Source organism: Panicum virgatum, chromosome 2N, assembly GCF_016808335.1.
Source record: "Panicum virgatum strain AP13 chromosome 2N, P.virgatum_v5, whole genome shotgun sequence".
Lineage (NCBI taxonomy): Eukaryota > Viridiplantae > Streptophyta > Magnoliopsida > Poales > Poaceae > Panicum > Panicum virgatum.
The window spans coordinates 20,217,132-20,239,554 of record NC_053146.1 but is presented as its reverse complement, the minus strand read 5'-3'; the positions used below and the strand labels follow the sequence as shown (position 1 = coordinate 20,239,554).

Sequence of the window (22,423 nt, the reverse complement as noted above, 5' to 3'; positions counted from 1 at the left end):
TGGAGCTCGGAGCACGGCGGCGGGGTGGCTCCGGTGGGGTTCGGGCGAGGGAAAAGGGCTGGGGAGCTGCGCGAGGTCGAGGCGCGGCTAAAGGAGGGGTCAGCGTGGGCGTGGAAGCTGCGGAGAGGCGGGTCGACGGCGGCGTGGAGCTCGCCGGGGTTCTGTGGGTGACGGCGGCGGCATTCTGTGGCGTGGGAGCGAGGAGGAGGCGAAAGGAGGAGAGGAATAGGTCTCTGGGGTCTTTGTGGTGCTTGTGCGCGCGCTAGAAGGGGTTCTGGGGCTCTGCCCGGGGCTATCCACGGCAGCATCGCGGTGGCGGCCGCACGGCGGCTCTGGGCGGCGTGGCAAGGCGAGGAGGCACCAGCGCGCAGCCAAGGGCGGTGGAGGAGGAGCAGCTCGACGCGTGGGCGCCAGCGCGATGCAAGAGGGGGCCGGGCTGGCTCAGGGGCGGCTCTCCCCGACGGGCGGCGCTGCATAGCGGCGACGAGGGAAAAAACAGAGGAAGGAGCTAGAGGAAGGGGATAAGGATCTAAACGCAATTTCCAAAAATTCCAGGGACCCCATTGTAAATCAGCGATAACTTTTAAAATAGGGCTCAAATGAAAAAGTGCCCAACATGAAAGTTGTTCAACTTTTCAAGATCTACAACTTTGATGTTGTGCAAAAATTTATTTGATCAAAGATTCAAGAGCTAATTTTCAAAACATAAGAGAGATTTTGAATTCTAGGAATTTTGTCTTTTTCAATGCAATTTCACTTCAAACTTAGGCTGATTTGAAAATTTTCCTGCCATGTAATGATTACACTACATTTTGCAAATACACCCTCCACAAAAGCAATAATTGCACACCCTATTCAAATAAACTACAAAAAAGGAACTTGCATAAAATCATAATTACACATATAACCTTTTATATTTACAAAAAGATCTTTTTTCAAACAATTCACACATGAAGCATAGCAAACAAAAGCAGTTTTTATTGTGCAGACACCTAGGGTGTCACACCTTGCCTCACAAACATTTTCCACATCGGGCGTTGGCCACCACTGCCTCAAGGTACGGTTGTGAATGCCGGGAATATTTCGGATCGGGAATGATATATATATACAACCCATTCATTCATGATGGATATAACAAGAAACTAGGATTTATTTTATATCGGAAAATAATGGCAATAAAATTGACTCATAAAACGTACAACAAGAGATCGGGAATCAATCCATGAGTCGAGGGTGCTCCATCCTAGCTACGGGTGTTTGACGCGTGCACGTACGACGGTGTCTACGTGGGAGAGCTACACGTTGTCGCCCTTGCCTCACAAACATTTTCCACATCGGGCGTTGGCCACCACTGCCTCAAGGTACGGTTGTGCAAGCCGGGAATATTTCGGATCGGGAATGATACATATATACAACCCATTCATTCATGATAGATATAACAAGAAACTAGGATTTATTTTATATCAGAAAATAATGGCAATAAAATTGACTCATAAAACGTACAACAAGAGATCGGGAATCAATCCATGAGTTGAGGGTGTGGAATCAATCCGAACTCTTGTTGTGCCCATTATAAGTATATTTTGTTTTAATTAGTTCCTTTCCTGGTCCGAAATAAATCTCAGTCTCTTGTTATATCTATTATGAATCTTTTATTATACTCCATCCGTCCCATAAGAAGTGCAATTCTGTGTTTGAAAGAAAATCCTACAAAGAGTGTAATTCTAGAGGTTGGATCTCATTTAACTGCCTAATTAAATGATGAAATTTGATTTGCATGCAAAGACTAACAATATGTGGCAAACAAATAAGCGTATGAGAGTCTTTTCATGTCACCACTAATCTCCCTAAAAAAATCTAAAATTGTAAATTTTATAGGATAAAATATCTATCATTTCCGGTGCTGAATAAATCCTAAGTAAGCGAAGGGCTTGGCTGGCAACCTCGCTCGAGCTTGGCTCATTGACAGCTCGTCCGCTCGGGGCTGAGCCGCTCAGGGGTCAGGGTTCACTGGCTCAGCCGTTCATCTCCTCCCTCTGTTTCTTAATTCTTTCCCTTCTCTCGGACTCTCTGCTCTCTTCCTTCCCTGGCGGCGACGACTCGGCGAGCGGCGGCACCATTTTTCCTGTCTTCGCCCAGCCTTTTGCCGGCGACGAGCGCATCGTCCAGGTATGCCTGCCCCCTTCTCTTTCCTTCTGCTGTGCGAGACGGAGCACCCCAAACCCTAACAAAACTATTTGTATTCGGATCTGAATCGAGTTACAATATATTACCTACTGACTTTGATTTCGTTTGCAAGAATTATCGGAATCTCCCCATATCGAAATCTCCGATGATGGCTGTGGCAAATGGAGTGGTCGGTTCATCTGCAAAGGAACCCTTGCTTTCGTTTGGTGTAATTGCTGATGTGCAGTATGCCGATATCCCAGACGGCCGCTCGTTCCTCGGTGTCCCGCGCTACTACCGCCACAGCATCAGTGTCCTCCAAAGGGCTGTCAGTAGATGGAACAAACATGGCAACATTAAGTTCTCGATCAACTTTGGCGACATCATCGATGGCTACTGCCCGAAGGACAAATCGTTGTGGGCAGTGCAGAAGGTCCTTGATGAATTTGACAAGTTTGACGGGCCGACCTACCACATGTTTGGCAACCATTGCCTGTACAACCTTCCTCGCAGCAAGCTGGTGTCTTTGCTGAAGATGCCAACTGATTCGGATCATGCTTATTATGACTTCTCGCCATGTCCCGAGCTCAGAATTGTTGTTCTGGATGCTTATGACTTCAGTTGCCTTGGCTGGCCTCATGACCATCCTGTGACGGCAGCAGCAACGAAGCTCCTGGATGAAAAGAACCCAAACACTGACAAGAACAGCCCTGATGGTCTGGTTGGCGTCGCCAGGCGATTTGTGATGTTCAATGGTGCAGTTGGCAAGGAGCAGCTGTCATGGCTCAATGATGTCCTCCAGGACGCATCGGCACTCCATCAAAATGTCATTATATGCATCCATCTCCCGATGGATCCCGGCGCATCTTCCCCAGCAGCTCTCATGTGGAACTACGATGAGGTGATGGATATTGTTCGCCGGTACAGCTGTGTCAAGGCCTGCTTTGCGGGGCATGACCACAAGGGTAGCCACTCTGTGGACTCGCACGGTGTGCATCACCGCACTCTCGAGGCTGCATTGGAGTGTCCTCCAGGCACCAGAGCATTCGGGTATGTCGAAGTGTATCCTGACAGGCTGCTGCTTGTTGGTTCTGACAGAATGGCGGATACTGAGATCCCTTTTTGAGCCATTAGAGTGATCTGTCTAGCACAAGAAAATTCTTGTGGCTTCATTGTTTGACGGAATAATGTCACTGATACTGAATTATCTTCAATAATGAAATGAAATCCATATGATCATTAGCTTCTGTCAAGGATTGTTCTATTGATACTTGTAGACAATCATATTGTGATGCTCTTGTCTGCAGCTACTCTACACGAATATTTGTCTAATATCTGTAGAAGGGATCAAGGATTGCTTGGTTTGAAAGGACTAAAAGAAGCAGTTGCAGCCATGGGTTGACATCATATTTTCTCAATGACTCCAACCCCATGAGGCTGATCAAACTTGACATTTGTACACTGTACTGTTAACTGTTTCCTTTTCGGTTCTTGGCTTGATTTTCAGACTAAATGGTTGCATTCACAGCATCTTCATTTTGGAATTCCTTGTTGAAGTGCACATGAGGTTGATCAAAACTTGATGCTTGTACAGCCTTCAGATTATTCACTATTCCTACAGTTTACAGTTTCTTGTATTATGCAGTTTCATATTTATGCCACATGTGTCCGATTCAGAGCAAAAGTTGATTGCAGGGGCATAATATATATGATCATACTGTCGCTATATCAGCAGCTGTGCACGCATCAGAATAAAACACGAATCTTGGCGAGCCGCGAGCTCCCTTGGTCAAACTGGTAGACCCACCAGAAAGCGTACGCTACCTCCCTACCGCAGCCGATCCCCTCCCCCCCCCCTCCCCGGTATAACAATTCGCGCGTTTTCCTAGCATTGCCTCCGCGACCTCCTCGTCGCAATTCCCCCAATTTCCCGATTCCTCCAAAAAAGTTTTTCCCCAATTCCCCCCTCCCCGATCCAGGAACCACGCGCTAATGGCGACGAAGTGCGCTGCCGCCGCGGTCGATCTGGCCACCGGGCGCCCCCGCAAGCGTGCAAGGCCTGGCTGGGACGTGGCTCCGGCTGCCGAGGTAAACGCCCCTTACCGACTCCGCTGCTCTCCGACGTGCTATTCAGGATACGTTTTGCCTAAATATGTGCAAGGCGATTTTGCATGGATCGATCACCTGTTTCGTTAGCTATGTCATCACCTTGTTATGATTTGTGGATAAATGGATCCTCTAGATCTAGGTCTTGGTGTTGTATTTAGAGACTGGATCCGCAGAATTTCAAAATTAGCATGTTAAGGTTCTGGACAGCGCTGTAATTTCTTTAGCCTGATTGACTAGGATCAGGCTTTTGTTTCAGGTTTGGCCTAGAATCTGCATGCTTTTCTTTCTTTCATTTTTTGAGAACACACCCTGGAGCTTGCACATAGTTTTTTTTTTAAAATACCAGAATATTGGGGTCGATGCACATTAGATTTTGCATCTGTGGATAATTCCCCTTTTATGTTCTGCTTTAATTTTTGGACTGGACTATTGGCATAAATTTGCTCCTTGAAATCATGAAATAGCAACATGGTTTTAGATAATTCATCCAAAGCATGCTGTTGCAATTATTATTATGCTGGATCTACATGATTATGATCTAACTGAATTAAATTAACCAAAGAAGCACCCACTGATAGCATTTCTGAATAGCGATCTATGAAAGTTTGCATGTTAGTACAATTATTGTAGCTTGCCGAATTCCATTTTTGCTGTGTGCTCAAGTATGGATGGAATGAACGGAAGAATGCACAATACACTGCTATTGTCATGTACTACGCCTGAGTTCCTTGTGCCATTCTCCACTATATCTCCGTTTTCTTATTTGGCTCACTTATCGCTGTTACCATCACATGGGGAAGTATTTGTTTATATTTTTCTTTTGCATGAAAAGAATGAATGGATGGATGTGTGTAGGCTCAGATAGGAACATTTTGTGGGCAAGAAGTTGGTGATGTGACCAGACTGCTATTGTCAGCAAATCCTTCCGACCATACTTGTTCGTCTCTGCTCCCGAAGGGTGTGGCTCGAAATGCTTCCCCTCCTTGGAGAGAAGACGATAAAGATGGCCATTACATATTTGCTGTTGGAGAGAATTTGACCTCTCGCTGTAATTACACTTGACTATCATTATTGGATTAATATCTCTGTGATATGTGATGTTTATCCTTCTTGGATTTCCCTTTTCGATTCCTTTGGAAAATTTTGTGGATTCCGTGTTAGCATTTTTCTCTTTGGAAAGGACTTTGCAGTTTAAACCTTTTATTTTCTTTCAACATACCTCAATGCTAACATGGTTGATCTATTTGCTGTCATACCCTTGAGACCATTTTTTTAAACAACTAATTCATTCAGCAATGGGTATTTAAAAAATGTTTTACTTGAATGTTCCTATTTCAGTTTGCCTTTCTAATCAGTAGTGGTTCAAGGTTTTCAAGGCCGCCTGTGTTGACTTACTTTATAGCTAAACCCAGTTATATTACCGTTATGTTTTATCTTGGCTTAAGCTCCTTTCTTCTTGTTCCATTGTCGGCTATCTGTTTTCTTATTCCTAAGTGCTCTGAACATGTTGCACTCATAGAAATGGCACTGTTCTAATATATCTTTTTTTTCCCCTTTCTGCAGACAAGATATACAAAAAAATGGGTGAAGGTTAGCATTTCTTTTTTTATCATGTATTCATATTATAAAATGTTAACTGTTTAATTTTGGTTTATGAAATTGTGAATATAAGGTGGTATATTATTTTCTTTGAAGGATGGTGTCCACCGAAACTATTTCTATGATGGAATTGAGAATAAGTTCCCGTAATATTTGATCTCCTTTTGTTGTTTAGGTACTTTTGGTCAGGTACTAGAGTGTTGGGACCGAGAAAGAAAAGAGATGGTGGCTATTAAAATTGTTCGTTCTGTAAAGAAGTACAGCGATGCAGCAATGATAGAGATTGATGTCCTGCAGAAGCTTGCAAGAAATGATGCAGCAGGCAAACAGTAAGTCCTACTTTACTTGTCCCTAAAATGAAACCAAAGAAATAACTTCCTAGAACTAAATTATGAGCTGTCTTAAAAACTACTATGTTGCTACTGTAATGAAGGAAGGTCACATGCTTATGAGTGTTTTTGCAGTTGTGTCCAAATACGGAACTGGTTTGACTATCGTAGCCATATTTGTATTGTAAGTATATGGTTGATTTATAGAATTTTCCCCAATCTGTCAAGTAGACATTGGGGTCAAATCAATCAATAAATTTCGGTGAATGGACAGGTCTGCGAGAAGCTTGGCCCAAGCTTATATGATTTTCTACGGAAAACTGGCTATCGCCCATTCCCAATCGATCTAGTTCGCCAGATTGGAGAGCAACTTTTGGAATCTGTTGCATGTGTGTAGAGACAGTACCATGCAAACTTCAAATATGTCAATTTTTTCTATTAAGATTCTTCCCCCATTTTTTTATTCCATTTCTGATGTCTTAATCATCTTTAGCTTCAACTGAATATTTTGAGTTCAAAATATGTTAACACATTTGAAAAACAGTGGATTGTACTTTTCATATTTTTCCTTTCTTTAGCAAACTTTTTCATATTTTTCAAATATTTTTTTTGCCTATTTTTTTGCTGTTTTCTTTATCATTTGGGATTGTCAATCTTTTATGCCAGTACTCGTAACATGGTTTCACATAACTTCTTTCTTGTGTATCCTGATGTTTGCCTTTCCTGCCTTGCAGTTATGCATCGCTTGCAGCTAATTCATACTGATCTGAAACCAGAGAACATTCTCCTTTGTTTCTTCTGATTATGTCAAGTTACCTGATCCCAAGGTACTTTTGCCATGTACATGATTATGACATATTTTAGACATATTTTGACCATGCTCACTGCTATGGATGCATTTGCATGTGGAAAGGAGAGATGGCCGGCTGGGGGCCTGAGCTCTTGGCATAGCAATAATTATTTTTCCTTATTAGTCTTGCTTGATTCAATGGGATACACCAGCTCTTGTTTTTGTAGAGCCTGCCCTTACAAACTTGATCTCATTTGGCTATAACAATCCAAAGTCTACCTCCTACTTAATTTAGCTAACAAGCAAACTTAATCTAATTGCATGTGGTTGCTGCTTGTGTGCTTGGACCTACATGGTGCTGTGGCTGCTAAGGCATAGCCCATAACTCCATAAGACATACCAGTTTACTATCGAGTTCATTGTGATTTTTCTTGAACTATACTGTCTGCTTCATTAGTTATCTTCACTACAAAATTTCAATCTAGGATGGATCATTCTCAAGGAAACTGCCAAAATCAAGTGCCATCAAGTTGATTGATTTTGGAAGCACGACATACCATCACCAGGATCGCAGCTACATTGTATCTGAAGGGAATAAGTCTTGTACTCTTGGTCTTTGTGGGGCTGCAGCATCTCCTTTTTTGCTGCAGCACGCAGTGGGTTTGTGCTGCCCCTAGAGGACAGCATCTTGGACTGTTTTTCAGTTTGCTAGGACAGCTGCAGTTAGTAGGACAGCAGCAGTTAGCATCTACTTTTCTAGGACAGCAGGGGCATCTTAGACTAGGCAGTTAGCAGCCACTTGGCTGGCTGTATATATGTGTGGCCACCCCTCCCGTTGGATGGCATGGCATTGTGAGTGTGAATGAAGAAAAACCCAGAAAACTTCCCCAACTTGAGTGTCATCCTCAGCTCAATGAGAGTGAAAATTGAGCTGCTAACATCTGGTATCAGGGCCGTACTTTCCTGTAGACTGGATATCTCCTGTTCTTCTCCCTCCCAAGCAGCAGTAGCAGCTAGCGCAGCAGCAGCAGTTAGCGCAGCAGCACCTGCAGCAGCCCCTCTTCCACCTTCCTCACCCGAGCAGACGCTGCGTCTTCTCCACGCAGCAGCCCCTTGGAGGCGCGCCATGTCCGACGCACCGTCTCAGCGCTCGGCCAGGGCGGAGGTGGAAGCAGAGGCGGCGGAGGATGCAGCGCGTGCGGCGGAGGTCGAGGTTGAGACCTTGTGCGGCAGCCTCAGCGGCTCCATCGCCGGCGACACCACCGCCGACGGGGACCTTGAGGAGTTGGAGAGGGAGAGAGCGCGGGAGCGGACCGCGCGGTGGGCAGCAGCCCACCCTGGCGGCGGCGGCCTGGAGGGCGGCGCGCCCGGCGGCGGCCTGGACGGCGGCGCGCCCGGCGACGGTCCAGGGGGCCGCGCACCCGGCGGCGGAGGCCGCGCCCCTGGCGGCGGCGCGCAGGGCGGAGGCGGCGCCCCTGGCGGTGGCCGCGCTCCTGGCGGCGGCGAGCAGGGCGGTGGCGGCGCTCCTGGCTGGGGTGCGCGCGGCGGCACCCCCGGCTACCATGGCCTCCAGGCAGTGGTCAGAGACGTCGGTCCCGGCGGTGGGTGGCCCACCCTCATCAAGACCAACTACGTCGAGTGGGCCGCAGTCATGGAGGTGAAGCTCCAGGTGCGGCATATGTGGGAGGCAGTCCGGTACGGCGACGTCGACTACGATGAGGATCGACGGGCGCTGGATGCTCTCATCGCAGCAGCCCCGCCCGAGATGCAGTTCACGCTTTCCAAGAAGTGAACTGCCAAGGAGGCCTGGGACTCCATCGCTGCGGCACGTATCGGCAACGACCGCGCCCGCAAGACCACTCTCCAGGCACTTCGCAAGGAGTGGGAGAACCTGGCCTTCAAGCCCGGTGAGGATGTTGATGACTTCGCCCTCCGTCTCAACACTCTGCTGCAGAAGGTGGTGCAGTTCGGCGACGACACCTACGATGAGGAGAGAGCCGTCGAGAAGCTCTTCCGCTGCGTCCTCGAGAGGTACAGGCAGACCGTTCGCTCGATCGAGTCTCTGCTGGACCTCTCCACCATGACGATCGAGGAGGCGATAGGTCGCCTCAAGGTCGTCGACAACAACGAGCCACAACCTCCCTCAGGAGGCATCTCCATCGGTGGGAAGCTCCACCTTACTTAGTAGCAGTGGGAGGCCCGGCGCGGTGACAGGAGGAGGGGGAGCCCTCTTCCTTGACTGGTGGCCGCAATCGCGGCAAGCCGCGAAAGGGGCGCGGAGGTGCCCAAGCCAGGGCACGAGGGCGCGCCGAGGGTGGCGCCCGCGGAGATGCTCAGGGCGGCGCCGCCGATAGGCCCAAGGCGGCACGAGACGACGCCTGCCACAACTGTGGCAGGCCCGGCCACTGGGCCAGGGACTGCCCGCAGCGGAGGCGTGGGGGCCAAGCCCACGTCGCGGAGGCCCAGCCGGATGACGAGCCAGCTCTGTTCCTACTCCACGGGGACATGGAGCCGCATCCGGTGGCACCGCCTGCCACCGCTCTACTCCACCTCGACGAGCCACGTGCCCGAGTCCTCGGCAACGGCTCCGACGACGACAGGGTCGATGGCTGGTACCTCGACTCCGGCGCCACGCACCACATGACCGGGCGGCGGGAGTACTTCTCCGACCTGGACGTCGATGTAGGTGGCTCCGTCAGGTTCGGGGACTCCTCCGCCGTGGAGATCAAGGGCGTGGGCTCCGTGATCTTCACCGCCAAGTTCGGAGAGCACCGGATGCTCACCGGAGTCTACTACATCCCGGCGCTGCGGAACTCCATCATCAGCCTTGGGCAGCTCGATGAGAGCGGCTCCCGCGTGGTGATCGACAGCAGGGTCCTCCGCATCTGGGACTACCGTCGCCAGCTTCTCGCCAGGGTGGTTCGAGGGAAGAACCGCCTCTAGATCCTCCACGTCGGGGTGGCCCAGCCTCTTTGTCTTGCAGCTCGCAGGGATGACGAGGCATGGCAGTGGCACGAGCGCTTTGGACACCTCCACTTAAAAGCGGCTCGGCACCAAGGAGATGGTGCGAGGCCTCCCATGCCTCGACCACGTGGAGCAGCTCTGCGTCGTCTGCGTGCTGACGAAGCAGAAGCGGCACTCCTTCCCCCAGCAGGCGAGCTTCCGAGCCAAGGAGCGGCTCGAGCTCGTACACGGGGACTTGTGTGGCCCGGTGACACCGGTCACACCAGGAGGACAGCGCTACTTCCTGCTGCTCGTCGACGACCTCTCCCGCTTCATGTGGGTGATGATCCTCGGCAGCAAGGGAGAGGCTGCGGACGCCATCAGGCGTGCTCAGGCTGCTGCGGAGGCGGAGAGCAGCCGCAAGTTGCGTGTGCTGCACACCGACAACGGCAGCGAGTTCACGGCATACTGCGCGGATGAGGGCATCCAGCGCCACTACTCCGCGCCGTACAGCCCGCAGCAGAACGGTGTCGTCGAGCGGCGCAACCAGACGGTTGTGGGGATGGCCCGGGCCCTCCTTAAGCAGAGGGGGATGCCGGCTGTCTTCTGGGGAGAGGCGGTGGTGACGGCCGTTTACATCCTCAACCGCTCGCCCACCAAGGCACTCGACGGTATGACGCCGTATGAGGCTTGGCATGGGCGTAAGCCGGCGGTCTCCCACCTACGGGTCTTCGGCTGCCTCGCGTTCGCCAAGGAGCTTGGCCACATCGGCAAGCTCGACGACAGGAGCACTCCGGGAGTGTTCATCGGCTACGCGGAGGGTTCGAAGGCCTACCGCATTCGCGGCACGGCGCGCGACGTTGTGTTCGACGAAGGGCGTGGGACAAGGCGGTGGACGACGGCTCGGCTCCGACGTACGACGACTTCACCGTCGAGTACGTCCACTTCGAGGGAGCTGGGGGAGTAGGCAGCTCTTCTTCGCCGAGCGTGCCTACCCCGGTCCCCGAGCCTCCACCGACTCCGGCGCCCGCCACACCGGCGGCACCACGCCCTTCTGCTACGACTCCGGCTGCGCCGAGTTCCTCGGCTGCACCACCACAGCTGGCGACGCCGCGCACTCCAATACCGATAGCCACTCCTCCGGGCACGTCTACTTCGACACCTGCTCGTGCTGAGCACAGTCCGGTGGAGTTCGCTACTCCGCTCTCTCACGACGAGGAGCGCGTCGACGCGTACCACGACGGCGAGCCGTTGTGATACCGTACGATGGAGGACCTTCTCGGTGATCAGCCGGTGCCGGGACTGGTGCCTCACGACCTGGAGGCGCAGTTGCTCCTCGCGTGCGACGACGGCGAGTCTCGGTCTTTGGTAGAGGCCGAGGGACACGCGGCATGGCGTGCCGCGATGCAGTCGGAGATGGACACGGTTGAGAAGAACCGCACTTGGGAGCTTGCTGACCTCCCTCGTGTTCACCGCGCGATCACCCTTAAGTGGGTGTTCAAGCTGAAGAGGGATGAAGCCGGCACCGTCGTCAAGCACAAGGCTCGCCTGGTGGCACGAGGTTTCGTGCAGCAGGAGGGGGTCGACTTTGACGATGCCTTCGCTCCCGTGGCACGGATGGAGTCCGTGCGACTTCTCCTTGCGTTGGCTGCCCAGGAGGGCTGGCGCGTCCATCACATGGACGTCAAGTCGGCGTTTCTCAACGGCGACTTGAGGGAGGAGGTCTACGTGCACCAGCCGCCGGGGTTTGCGATCCCCGGCAAGGAGGGCAAGGTGCTACGCCTGCGCAAGGCCCTCTATGGCTTGCGGCAGGCCCCAAGGGCGTGGAACGCCAAGCTGGACTCCACGCTCAAGGGGATGGGCTTCGAGCAAAGCCCGCACGAGGCGGCCATCTACCGGCGGGGCAATGGCGGAAATGCCCTGCTGGTGGGTGTCTACGTCGACGACTTGGTGATCACCGGCACCAAGGATGGGGAGGTGGTGGCGTTCAAGGAGGAGATGAAGGCCACCTTCCAGATGAGCGACCTGGGGCCTCTCTCCTTCTACCTGGGGATCGAGGTGCACCAGGACGACTCCGGGATCACACTTCGACAGACCGCCTACGCCAAGCGCATCGTCGAGCTCGCTGGGCTCACCGACTGCAACCCAGCTCTCACTCCGATGGAGGAGAGGCTGAAGCTGAGCCGTGACAGCACGGCAGAGGAGGTGGACGCTACTCAGTACCGGCGCCTTGTGGGGAGCCTCCGCTACCTCGCCCACACACGGCCGGACTTGGCGTTCTCCGTCGGCTACGTTAGTCGGTTCATGCAGCGACCGACGACGGAGCACCAGCAGGCCGTGAAGAGGATCATTCGCTATGTTGCGGGGACTCTCGACTACGGTCTCCACTACCCGAGGTGCCCCTTGGCTGGCTGTATATATGTGTGGCCACCCCTCCCGTTGGATGGCATGGCATTGTGAGTGTGAATGAAGAAAAACCCAGAAAACTTCCCCAACTTGAGTGTCATCCTCTCAGCTCAATGACAGTGAAAATTGAGCTGCTAACAGTATCTACTAGACACTATCGAGCACCTGAAGTTATTTTGGGTATGAAATTGACTGTATTTACTGCCTAATTGCGTACATCCTTTTCATTGCTTGTGGATTGAGAGCTTAATATTTGTGTCACTGTTGTAACTTGTAAGGACATGGATGGAGCTACCCATGTGATATCTGGTGTTGTGGACTCATTTGTGGGCCGCACATATGAGAGAAGGAGGAAGAAAAATGTGTGAGAAGTGTTATGGGCCGATCTAGGCCCACGAGTACTGTAGCGCGTGCGTGAACAGTGTCGAATCCTATTTGATTAGGTTAATTTGGTTTATTAGGAAAGAGATAAGATAGATTGATTCGGTTAGGATATTGCTTAGGGGTCAAGTCAGTCGTCTCTATAAAAGAGACTATCTTGTATCAATGAAGAACAAGCAAGATTAGAACCAAATACTTCCCAGAGCCTCCAACGTGAGGGCGGGTAGCCTCTAATCTTGTTATCTACCATATCATCTGGTATCACGATCCTCCGATCCTGCGCCTCCAACCCCACCACCAACCCTAGCCGCCAAAACCCCTACACAACCCCTCCCTGCGCACTGCCTCCGCTAAACCCTCAACCAGCCGTCAACCAGCCGCCGGATCAGAGACTTCCTCACCCGGCACCACCTCTGTCCGCCATGGCCGATGCCCAGGTTCCGGCGGACATCAGCGCCAAGCTCGACAACCTCCTCCACGCGGTCGAGCTCAACACCCATGAGATCAGCCAAGTCAAGAACCAGTATTCAGCACTGGACGTAGCCGTCAATCGGATCCAAACCCGGGTCCTGGAGAAGTTTCCCACAAACCAGTTCGAGGCCTCGGGATCTGACCCGCCATCCCCCCACCCATCGCCCGCGCACAAGCTCAAGTTCCCCGACTACTACGGCAAGGACGATCCGGCAATCTGGCTGCACAAATGCGAGCAGTGCTTCCAAGCCTATCGCACCCCGGAGGCGAACAAGACCTAGACGGCATCCTTCTACCTCCACGAGGCAGCCGCCCGATGGTACTTTCGGCTGGAGCGTAATCGCGGCGTTCCATCGTGGCCGGAGTTCGTTCAGGCCATCAACCGTCGCTTCGGGCCGTCCATCCGCAGCAACCCCCTCGGCGAACTGGCCCAGCTCCGTCGGACGGGTTCGGTCGACGACTTCATCGACCAGTTCCTCACCCAACTCGCCCGCTGCGACGACGTCTCCGAATGGCAGCAGACCGACCTGTTTATGGCCGGTTTGGGCGGCACACTGCAGATCGATGTGGAGATGCAGCACCCGGAGCACCTCGAGGACGCCATGAATCTCGCTCGGGCATACGAGCGGCGTTCGACTTCGATCGCCACGGAGTCGCGATCTGCGTGGTGCCCTCCCCCCCCCCGGGGTTCCAGATCATCGTCAGCAGCGGCGTCGCCGGCCGCCCCAGCGTCCGCGGCGGCCTCCCAGCATCGGACGGCGCCCTCTGCGTCCTCGGTTGTCCCACCACCGCCGCCAGATCCTTCGCCAGCGGCCCCGTCGTTTACACGCTTCCGGCGGCTGTCCGCAGAGGAGATGGACGATCACCGCACCCGCGGCCTGTGCTTCAACTGCCCCGAGAAGTTCGCTCCCGGGCACAACAAGGTGTGCAAGGGCAAGGGGGTCTACACCATCGAGATATCCGAAGACTTCCCCCTGGAAGACGACGCCTCCGACAACGACTCCGATCCGGCCGTCGAGGTGTCCATGTGCGCCATGACAGGCCTCGGCAGCACCGACACTTTCCTCCTTGAGACCGACATCGCGGGCGTCCCCATCACCGCCCTGGTCGACTCGGGATCCACGCACACCTTCATGGCGTCATCCACAGCAGACCGCCTGGGCTTATCTCTAGAGCCCTTGAGCGGCATCCACGTCAAAGTAGCCAACGGCGAGCGGCTGCAGTCATCCGGGGTTTGCCGTGCGGTCCGCGTCATCATCGGCGGCGAACCCTTCAACATTGACGTCTTCGTCATCCCACTGGAGGGCTACGAGCTGGTCTTGGGGTACCGTTGGCTGCGCTCCCTCGGCTCTTTCAACTGGGACTGCGCGCGCCAGCGCCTATCCTTCAGGAACGGCGGCCGACGGGTGCGCCTCGTGGGCAAGGGCGCTCCTTCTAGACCGCGCTTTGCTGCGGCCGTGGCGGCGATCGACTACCTCCAGCTCCTCCTTGACTCGTTCGCCGACCTCTTCGAGCCGCCGACTACTCTCCCACCGAGCCGCAGCTTCGACAACCACATTCACCTGCTGCCCGGGACGGCTCCAGTGGCAGTTCGACCGTACATATATCCCCAGCTGCTGAAGGACGAGATCGAGCGCCAATGCGCGGACATGCTGCGGCAAGGCATCATACGCCCCAGCACGTCCGCGTTCTCCTCCCCGGTCTTGCTGGTGCGCAAGGACGGGACATGGCGATTCTGCGTCGACTACCGCGCCCTCAATACCGTCACCGTCCGCGACATGTTCCCCATCCCTATCGTCGACGAACTCTTGGACGAGCTCCGCAGAGCCGTATTCTTCACCAAGCTCGACCTGAGTAGCGGCTACCACCAGGTCCGGATGTTCGCCGCCGACATCGACAAAACGGCCTTCCGGACCCATCATGGCCACTTCGAGTTCTTGGTGATGCCCTTCGGCCTCACAAACGCGCCGTCCACGTTCCAGGCGCTCATGAATGAGGTACTGCGCCCTTTTCTCCGTCGCTTTGTTCTTGTCTTCTTCGACGACATCCTCATCTACAGCAAGACATGGAGCGAGCATCTGCAACACGTCCGTGCCGTCTTCGACACCCTCCGGGCGCACGAGTTGGTGTTGAAGCGGTCTAAGTGCTCTTTCGGCGAGAAGAGCATGGCTTATCTGGGCCACATCGTCACCGGCGATGGCGTGGCCATGGATCAGTCCAAGGTAGCGGCTGTTCAGGCCTGGCCGCTGCCTAGGACACTGCGGGCGCTTCGGGGCTTCCTCGGCCTCACAGGCTACTACCGGAAGTTCATCAGCAACTACGGCGTCATCGCGGCGCCCCTCACCAGCCTCCTCAAGAAGGAGGCCTTCTGCTGGACGCAGGAAGCAACGGACGCTTTCCGCGCCCTCCAGCACGCCCTCACCACAGGACCCGTGCTACAGCTTCCTGACTTCGACAAGCCGTTTGTCGTCGACTGCGACGCCTCCGGCTCGGGCTTCGGGGCCATGCTACATCAGCTTGACGGCCCCATCGCGTTCTACAGCAAGATGGTCGCGCCCCATCACATGAAGCTGGCGGCCTACGAACACGAACTAATCGGTCTTGTGCAGGCGGTGCATCACTGGAGACCGTACCTGTGGACACGCCCATTCATTGTCCGGACCGACCACTGCAGCCTCAAGCATCTCCTGGACCAGCGGCTGTCCACGATCCCTCAACACACGTGGGTCAGCAAGCTCTTCGGGTACTCCTTCACGGTGGAGTACCGGCCGGGGCGCCAGAACGTCGTCGCCGATGCTCTCTCCCGGCGTGACGAGGATCAGTGCGCCATCAACGCCTTGGCGCTGTCACGACCAGAGTTTGAGCTCTTTGACGAGCTCAAGCAGGAGGTGGCGTCCCTCCCCTCCTTCAACGCCAAGCGCAAGGAGATCGCCGACGGCTTGGCCGGAGCAGCCTGGACAGAGCTGGACGGACTGGTGCTCCACAAGGGACGCATTTTCGTCCCCGATGACTCATCCTTGTGGCCGGTTCTTCTTCAGCATGCACACGGGACCGGCCACGAAGGGGCCCAGAAGACGCTGCATCGCCTGCGGACATCCTTCTACAGCCCACACGCGTCCAGACTCGTCACCGACTACGTCCGCAGCTGCGTTGTCTGCCAGCGCAGCAAGACAGAGCATCTTCACCCCGCGGGCTTGCTGCAACCGTTGGAGTTGCCAAGCTCGGTCTGGGCAGATATTGTCATGGACTTCGTGGAGGGTTTTCCCAGGATCGGCGGCAAGACGGTGGTGCTCACTGTCGTCGATCGTTTCTCCAAGTACGCCCACTTCATCGCACTGGGGCACCCCTACACGACGATCTCCGTCGCCCAGGCCTTCTTCGACAACATCGTGAAGCTCCATGGATTGCCGTGTTCCATCGTGAGCGATCGCGACCCCGTTTTCACCAGCAAGTTTTGGACGGAACTCTTCTCCCTCGCCGGTGTCAAGCTGCGCCTCAGCTCTGCCTTCCACCCTCAGACGGATGGACAGTCTGAGGTCACGAACAGAATCTTGGGTGTCTATCTACGGTGCCTCGCTGGTGATCGACCACGGCAATGGTTGCGGTGGCTGCCATGGGCCGAGTATTGCTACAACACCAGCTACCAGACTGCGCTTAAGACCACGCCATTTGAGGTGGTCTACGGGCGTTCTCCACCGACTTTGGCATCTTACAGGCTAGGTTTGGCGCGGGTGGTGGCCCTGGACCGCCAGCTCTATGAGCGTGACGTCTTCCTCACCGACATTCGTGATCGCCTTCACCAAGCCCAAGACATCATGAAGGAGACGGCTGACCGCTCTCGCCGTTTCGTGGAGTTTGATGTCGGAGATTGGGTATGGTTATGCCTCAACCATCGGGCTGCGGCGGGCATTACATCCAGTGCGGCTGCCAAGCTGGCACACAAGTTCTATGGTCCCTTTCAGGTTGTGGAGCGCATTGGGGACGTCACCTACCGTCTACAGCTTCCAGCTTCAGCCCGCATCCACAACGTCTTCCATGTGGTCTTCCTCAAGAAGCATGTGGGCGATCCTCCTGTTGCACCAGTACCCCTACCTCCGATCGACTACGGCCGGGCTGTCCCTACTCCTCAGAAGGTGCTGCGCGCAAGGCTCAACCTTGGCGTGTGGGAGCTTTCGGTGCAGTGGCTCGGCCTTCCGGCGGCCGACACGACTTGGGAGCCCTTGGAGTCATTCAAGGAGCGCTATCCATCATTCCAGCTCGAGGACGAGCTGTTTCGAAAGGAGGGCGGAAGTGTTGTGGGCTCATTTGTGGGCCGCACATATGAGAGAAGGAGAAAGAAAAATGTGTTTGAAGTGTAGCGCGTGCGTGAATAGTGCCGAATCCTATTTGATTAGGTTAATTTGGTTTATTAGGAAAGAGATAAGATAGATTGATTCGGTTAGGATATTGCTTAGGGGTCAAGTCAGTCGTCTCTATAAAAGAGACTATCTTGTATCAATGAAAGACAAGCAAGATTAGAACCAAATACTTCCCAGAGCCTCCAACGTGAGGGCGGGTAGCCTCTAATCCTGTTATCTACCATATCATCTGGAGTGTTGGTTGTACACTCGTTGAGCTTTGCTCGGTATGTATTTCTCTTATTTTGTTTGTAGGTATCCTGGGAATGGTCCATGTCTGATTTAATCATTGGCCTTTGTTTACAGGGTGAGACGCTGTTCCAGACCCACGAGAACTTGGAACATCTGGCAATGATGGAGAGAGTTCTAGGTCCTCTTCCGCGGCACATGCTGGAAAGAGCCGAGTATGGTTTTTGTTACCAGTGCTATTGGCATTATTAACTCCTAATGCTGGCTTTGAGACTTACTCTAGCTGTTTGCTTTTTATAAACTCAGCCAACATGCAGATAAGTACATCAGAAGAGGAAGATTGAACTGGCCAGAAGGAGCAACAAGGGAGAGCATTAGAGCTGTTCTCAAATTGCCACGCCTGCAGGTAAATGTGACAGGACTCCTAATCCCTGACTGGTTGATGGTTCCTCCTAGATTTTGAATTTTCTTCACTTTATTTTCCTACCTTGCTATTATGCACAATGACACTCGAGTTTTCTTATTTAGAGGCAGTACATCTATTTCTCCTCGGCATAGAATCTTCTGAATTTTTTTTAATTGTTCTAACAATGCTCCTTTTGTCTACGACGCAGAACCTGGTGATGCAGCATGTGGATCACTCTGCTGGGGATTTCATTGACCTGCTGAAGCGCCTTCTAGCATATGAGCCCTCAGCTAGGATGACTGCTGAAGAAGCGTTGAGTCATGGTTTCTTCACAAGACATGGCAATAGGCTGTCGCTATGACATCCCTGATTCTGAAGAAGCGTGAGTCATGGCTTCTTCAAATGATATGGCAGCTATGACATCTCTGGTTACGCTATGCCATGGTCATCCGATCAAAAAACTAACGGAAGAGCTAGCATGCAGTCGATAATTCAGATGCTATCTGAGCAAGTGCTGGTAGAAGTAGAAGCTTGTATGTTGTGATTGAGAAAACAAAATTGTAAAGCTCCCTTGCTAAACTCCGCCGTTGTAAGAACCTGTGTGCAAAATCATAGAGAGATGCCGGTCGCCGGATTGATATACGTGTACTAGGAGCACACGTTGTGTCTGTATACTGCAGTGTGGAGTTGAATTCAAACCCAAGTTTCTTAATCAACTGTTACGAATTGTTCGGCACAATGCAAGTTGCAAATTTATAAATATTCGCAGGTGAAATGAAACTTTTTATTTTGAAGAAATTGAAATGAAATTTGTTTGTCGTTTCCGAGGCGTTGTGCGGAGTTCCTAAAGCGTCGGTTTATATATTACACAAGATGAGATTCTATCCTCTCACTAAAAGAAATCCTTTCACTAAAAAAACGAAACAAAAAGGATTTCCTTGTTTATCTTGCCAGTGTTTCATCATACTCCTTTCTTCCCCGTCCCCGGCGAGGCGGCGACCTCACCCACCTGTCCATGGAGGACGGACACTGAAAAGTAGCCGCTCGCGCCAAGGTGGCGGGTCCGAGTCATCTTTCCAGGAGTCCAAACAGCCCAACAGAGCAGATCATTTCGTTTCCTGTGCAGAAAAAAATAGAATAAAATCCGAACCGGCACCTAATCAGGTCAAGCTGGTTCCCACCCCGCTAACTGAACCTGACTAAGCTAGCAGACTAACAGACTGACATGAGTATTGCTCACTGAAGAACCAGACATGGAAGAAAAAGAAATCCATCGACACAAGAAGGATAAAAATCAAAGAATGACAACATACATGCAGGCTTTGGTATTGCTCACTGAATAAATACTACTATGAATGTGCAGGATATATGAACCATAATATTGGTATTGCGCCCCAGCTGGACAGGGCATCACCAGCATCAGTAGGAGGTGTTCCAACAGAATCGGGCAGCTAATGCATTCAAACATGTTGCTCTGCTTTGTTAAAATAGTACTACAATTTTGTGTTAATTCAATAATTAATTCACGACTCCAGACTCGAGAGTTTGTTCTGTACACGAGTGTGGATTAGGTTGAGATGCTGCTGCTATCAGCTACTATCATGATACACATAATTAGCAGCAAAATAAAGTCGCATTAAGATTTAAGGCAGGCATGCAGTGGCCACAGCTGTAGTAGTTGCTACAACAATAAATAAATGTTATAGAAAACTGAATCACCACAGTTCAGTTCACTGGTACAAGGGACGTACCGATCTGCTGTTGGTTATCTACACAGTCCTTTGAAAGAAATTCTAAATAAAAAGAAAAGAACACTGTTAGCAATTGTGACACACATAAGGCAGCACTTCTACCCAACTATAAGAAGTAAGGAACTATACCTTCTCTAATCCCCTCATAAGTTTGAATGTCTTCAGCAGCCTCTCTTGCACTCACTTTATTTTGATATGTCTGTAACCAACTTTGTGTGCAAATCAATGCTTCCACCGTGCTAGTTGATAAACTGCAGCGAAGAGGATCTATAATACGTCCACCCGTGCTAAAAGCTGACTCCGAAGAAACCGTAGAAGCCGGAACAACAAGCACATCCTTTGCCAACAGGGAGAGTATAGGATACTTATTCGAGCTCACTTCCCAATAATCTAAAATGTCAAACTCTTTAGGTCTCTTCTCTCGCTTATCAGCTAGATATCTCGACAACTCTGAATCATTTGGTTCCGTCTCAACCTCCTCCATGTGTCGCTCAAATTGAGATGCTAGCATATTCCAGGGATTCTCATCCTCCTCCTCATCTACATTGATGTGAGCTGGTATTGATTTGAACCTCTATTTCTAGAAGAAGAGGCATTAACAGATTCAACATAGCAACCAAACAATTCGTTAAGAGCTGATTCAATTTTCTCAACTAGTTCTTTGCCTTCATCTGGTCATACATAAGTTCCAAGCAAAATACCAAATATTGAAGCTTGTATCTAGGATCCAAAATGACAGCAATAAATAATAAGTAGTTCAGATTGCCTTCTTGTTTCCAGTACTTGTCAAATTTGATTTTCATGAGATATGCCATTGAAGATAATGTTGGATCTTCACCTCCAAAAATCTCAATTAATTTTACACGCATCAACATTATGTCATGGAAAACAATGCTTGAAGTTACATGTAAAGAGGCTGAGAGACGAGTTGTGACCTTTCCAAATAGTTTCAAGAAACACAATATTCGCCTTGTAGTTTGCCAATCATCTGGATCGGGAGGATCTCTGTTTGGGAAGTATTCTTTGAATGGCTTGCACACTTTTGCTAGTCTTGCAAAAGCTTTCTCAAACCTTTCAGCATGCTCCAACATGAAATAAGTAGCATTCCATCCTATCTCCAAGTCCAAGGTCAAAAGACTTTTGCTGGATATTTTCTCTAATTCTGCGCATTTCTTGAAGATTTTCAATCTTGATGGTGAAGACCTCACAAATTTAACTGCAGTTCTTATCTTCTCGATAGAGTGATTGTGTTCTTCAACTTCACTCTTCACAACTAAGTTGACTATATGGGCGCAGCACCTCATATGAAGAAATTTGTTCTTTAACACAACTCCATTCCAGTCTTCGCACACTCTTGAAGTATTCAATTAGTTTGTCATTGGAGGATGCATTGTCAACCGTGACTGTGAATAGGCGATCAATACCCCAGTCCAGCAAACATTCTTCGACCCGTTTTCCAAGTGTCTCCCCTTTGTGATCTGCAATTGAACAGAATTTGAGGATCTGTTTCTGAAGCTTCTAATGATCATCAATCCAATGGGCTGTTAGACTCATATAATTTATGTTTTGACTTGAGGTCCAAGTGTCTGTTGTTAGTCAGATTCTATGGTTCTTCAAAATCTTTTTCAGTTTGGGCTTTTCTTCAATATATCGTTGCATCCAATCCCTTGCTACTATGATTCTAGAAGGTGGGTCAAACCTTGGTTGTAGCACTTTGGAATACCTTCTGAATCATTCACCTTCAACAGATCTAAAAGGCATCTCATCAATTATTACCATCTCAGCAAGCGCTTTGCGGCAATCTTCAATACTGTAAGACTGTTTTGGTGTCCCTTGGCCCTTCCTTTGCATGTCCTGACCTTTGAGTGGCTCTTTTGGGCATAAGGATCTTAGATGGTACCATAAGGTGCTAGTTCCATGAGTAGATCTATCACATGCATATATTTGTCCACAATATTTGCACACTACAACAGGATCTTGCCCCCTCAATCCTGTATCAAAATGCATCCATACTAGTGATTTTTTTGAACCAACTCTTTTAGTTCTTTTCTGAACCGGAGAGACTCGAGTTCATGGGAAGAAGGATAGAAGGGAAACCTGATTAGCAAGGGTCTCCGTGGAAAGATGTGGTGGCGAATCCACATCCATGTCCAAGGACCCAGCAGCCATGGATGCGACAGCCTCCCTCATTTCCCATGTTGCCTCCGCAGTGAGTGCAGCCTCCACCTCGAGGCCTCGAGCAAGGCCGTCGCGCGGCATCTTCGTCCTGGCCGCCGGCCGTCGCCCGCCGCCACAGGCCGTCCGTCTCAGCGGCCGCCGCCGCCCTTTGTTGTTGTTTCGATCATACTGGTCTCGGTGGGTTTCACGGCTTAGACCCGTAAACCAGTAGACGGGTCTTCCGTCGCATGGGTCCACAGTGGTCCGGGCCGAAACGACGGGTCCGTGTGGGTTCGGTGTGGGCTGGTACCCGATTTTGCCGCACCGAC

General features: G+C 51.5%; 1 protein-coding gene, 1 long non-coding RNA gene and 1 pseudogene across 3 annotated transcripts; 2 read left to right on the top strand and 1 right to left on the bottom strand.

Annotated features, from left to right (window-relative positions):
• Positions 1-1,967: 1,967 nt before the first annotated feature.
• Positions 1,968-3,796, top strand: LOC120659981 (manganese-dependent ADP-ribose/CDP-alcohol diphosphatase-like). The gene is made up of 2 exons (XM_039938289.1): positions 1,968-2,169; positions 2,300-3,796. The coding sequence occupies exon 2, from the start codon at positions 2,333-2,335 to the stop codon at positions 3,290-3,292; it is 960 nt and encodes a 319-aa protein (XP_039794223.1). The 5' UTR covers positions 1,968-2,169; positions 2,300-2,332; the 3' UTR covers positions 3,293-3,796.
• A 230-nt stretch (positions 3,797-4,026) lies between these two features.
• Positions 4,027-18,961, top strand: LOC120659982 (annotated as a pseudogene). The gene is made up of 14 exons (XR_005669297.1): positions 4,027-4,254; positions 5,131-5,323; positions 5,839-5,865; positions 6,050-6,203; positions 6,339-6,387; positions 6,478-6,592; positions 6,938-7,030; positions 7,479-7,574; positions 12,474-12,522; positions 12,621-12,651; positions 17,785-17,818; positions 17,898-17,995; positions 18,087-18,186; positions 18,395-18,961. The product of XR_005669297.1 is annotated as a serine/threonine-protein kinase AFC2-like (transcript).
• Positions 18,962-19,016: 55 nt separating this feature from the next.
• LOC120659983 lies at positions 19,017-22,274 on the bottom strand. Its single transcript, XR_005669298.1, has 3 exons — positions 22,035-22,274; positions 20,067-21,928; positions 19,017-19,979 (listed from the first exon to the last, which is right to left on the bottom strand). It is a non-coding gene; the product is annotated as an uncharacterized LOC120659983 (long non-coding RNA).
• Between the last annotated feature and the right edge of the window lie 149 nt (positions 22,275-22,423).

Excerpts from the sequence above, each read along its gene's own strand:
- LOC120659981 (XM_039938289.1), top strand. The coding sequence starts at position 2,333 with ATGATGGCTGTGGCAAATGGAGTGGTCGGTTCATCTGCAAAGGAACCC.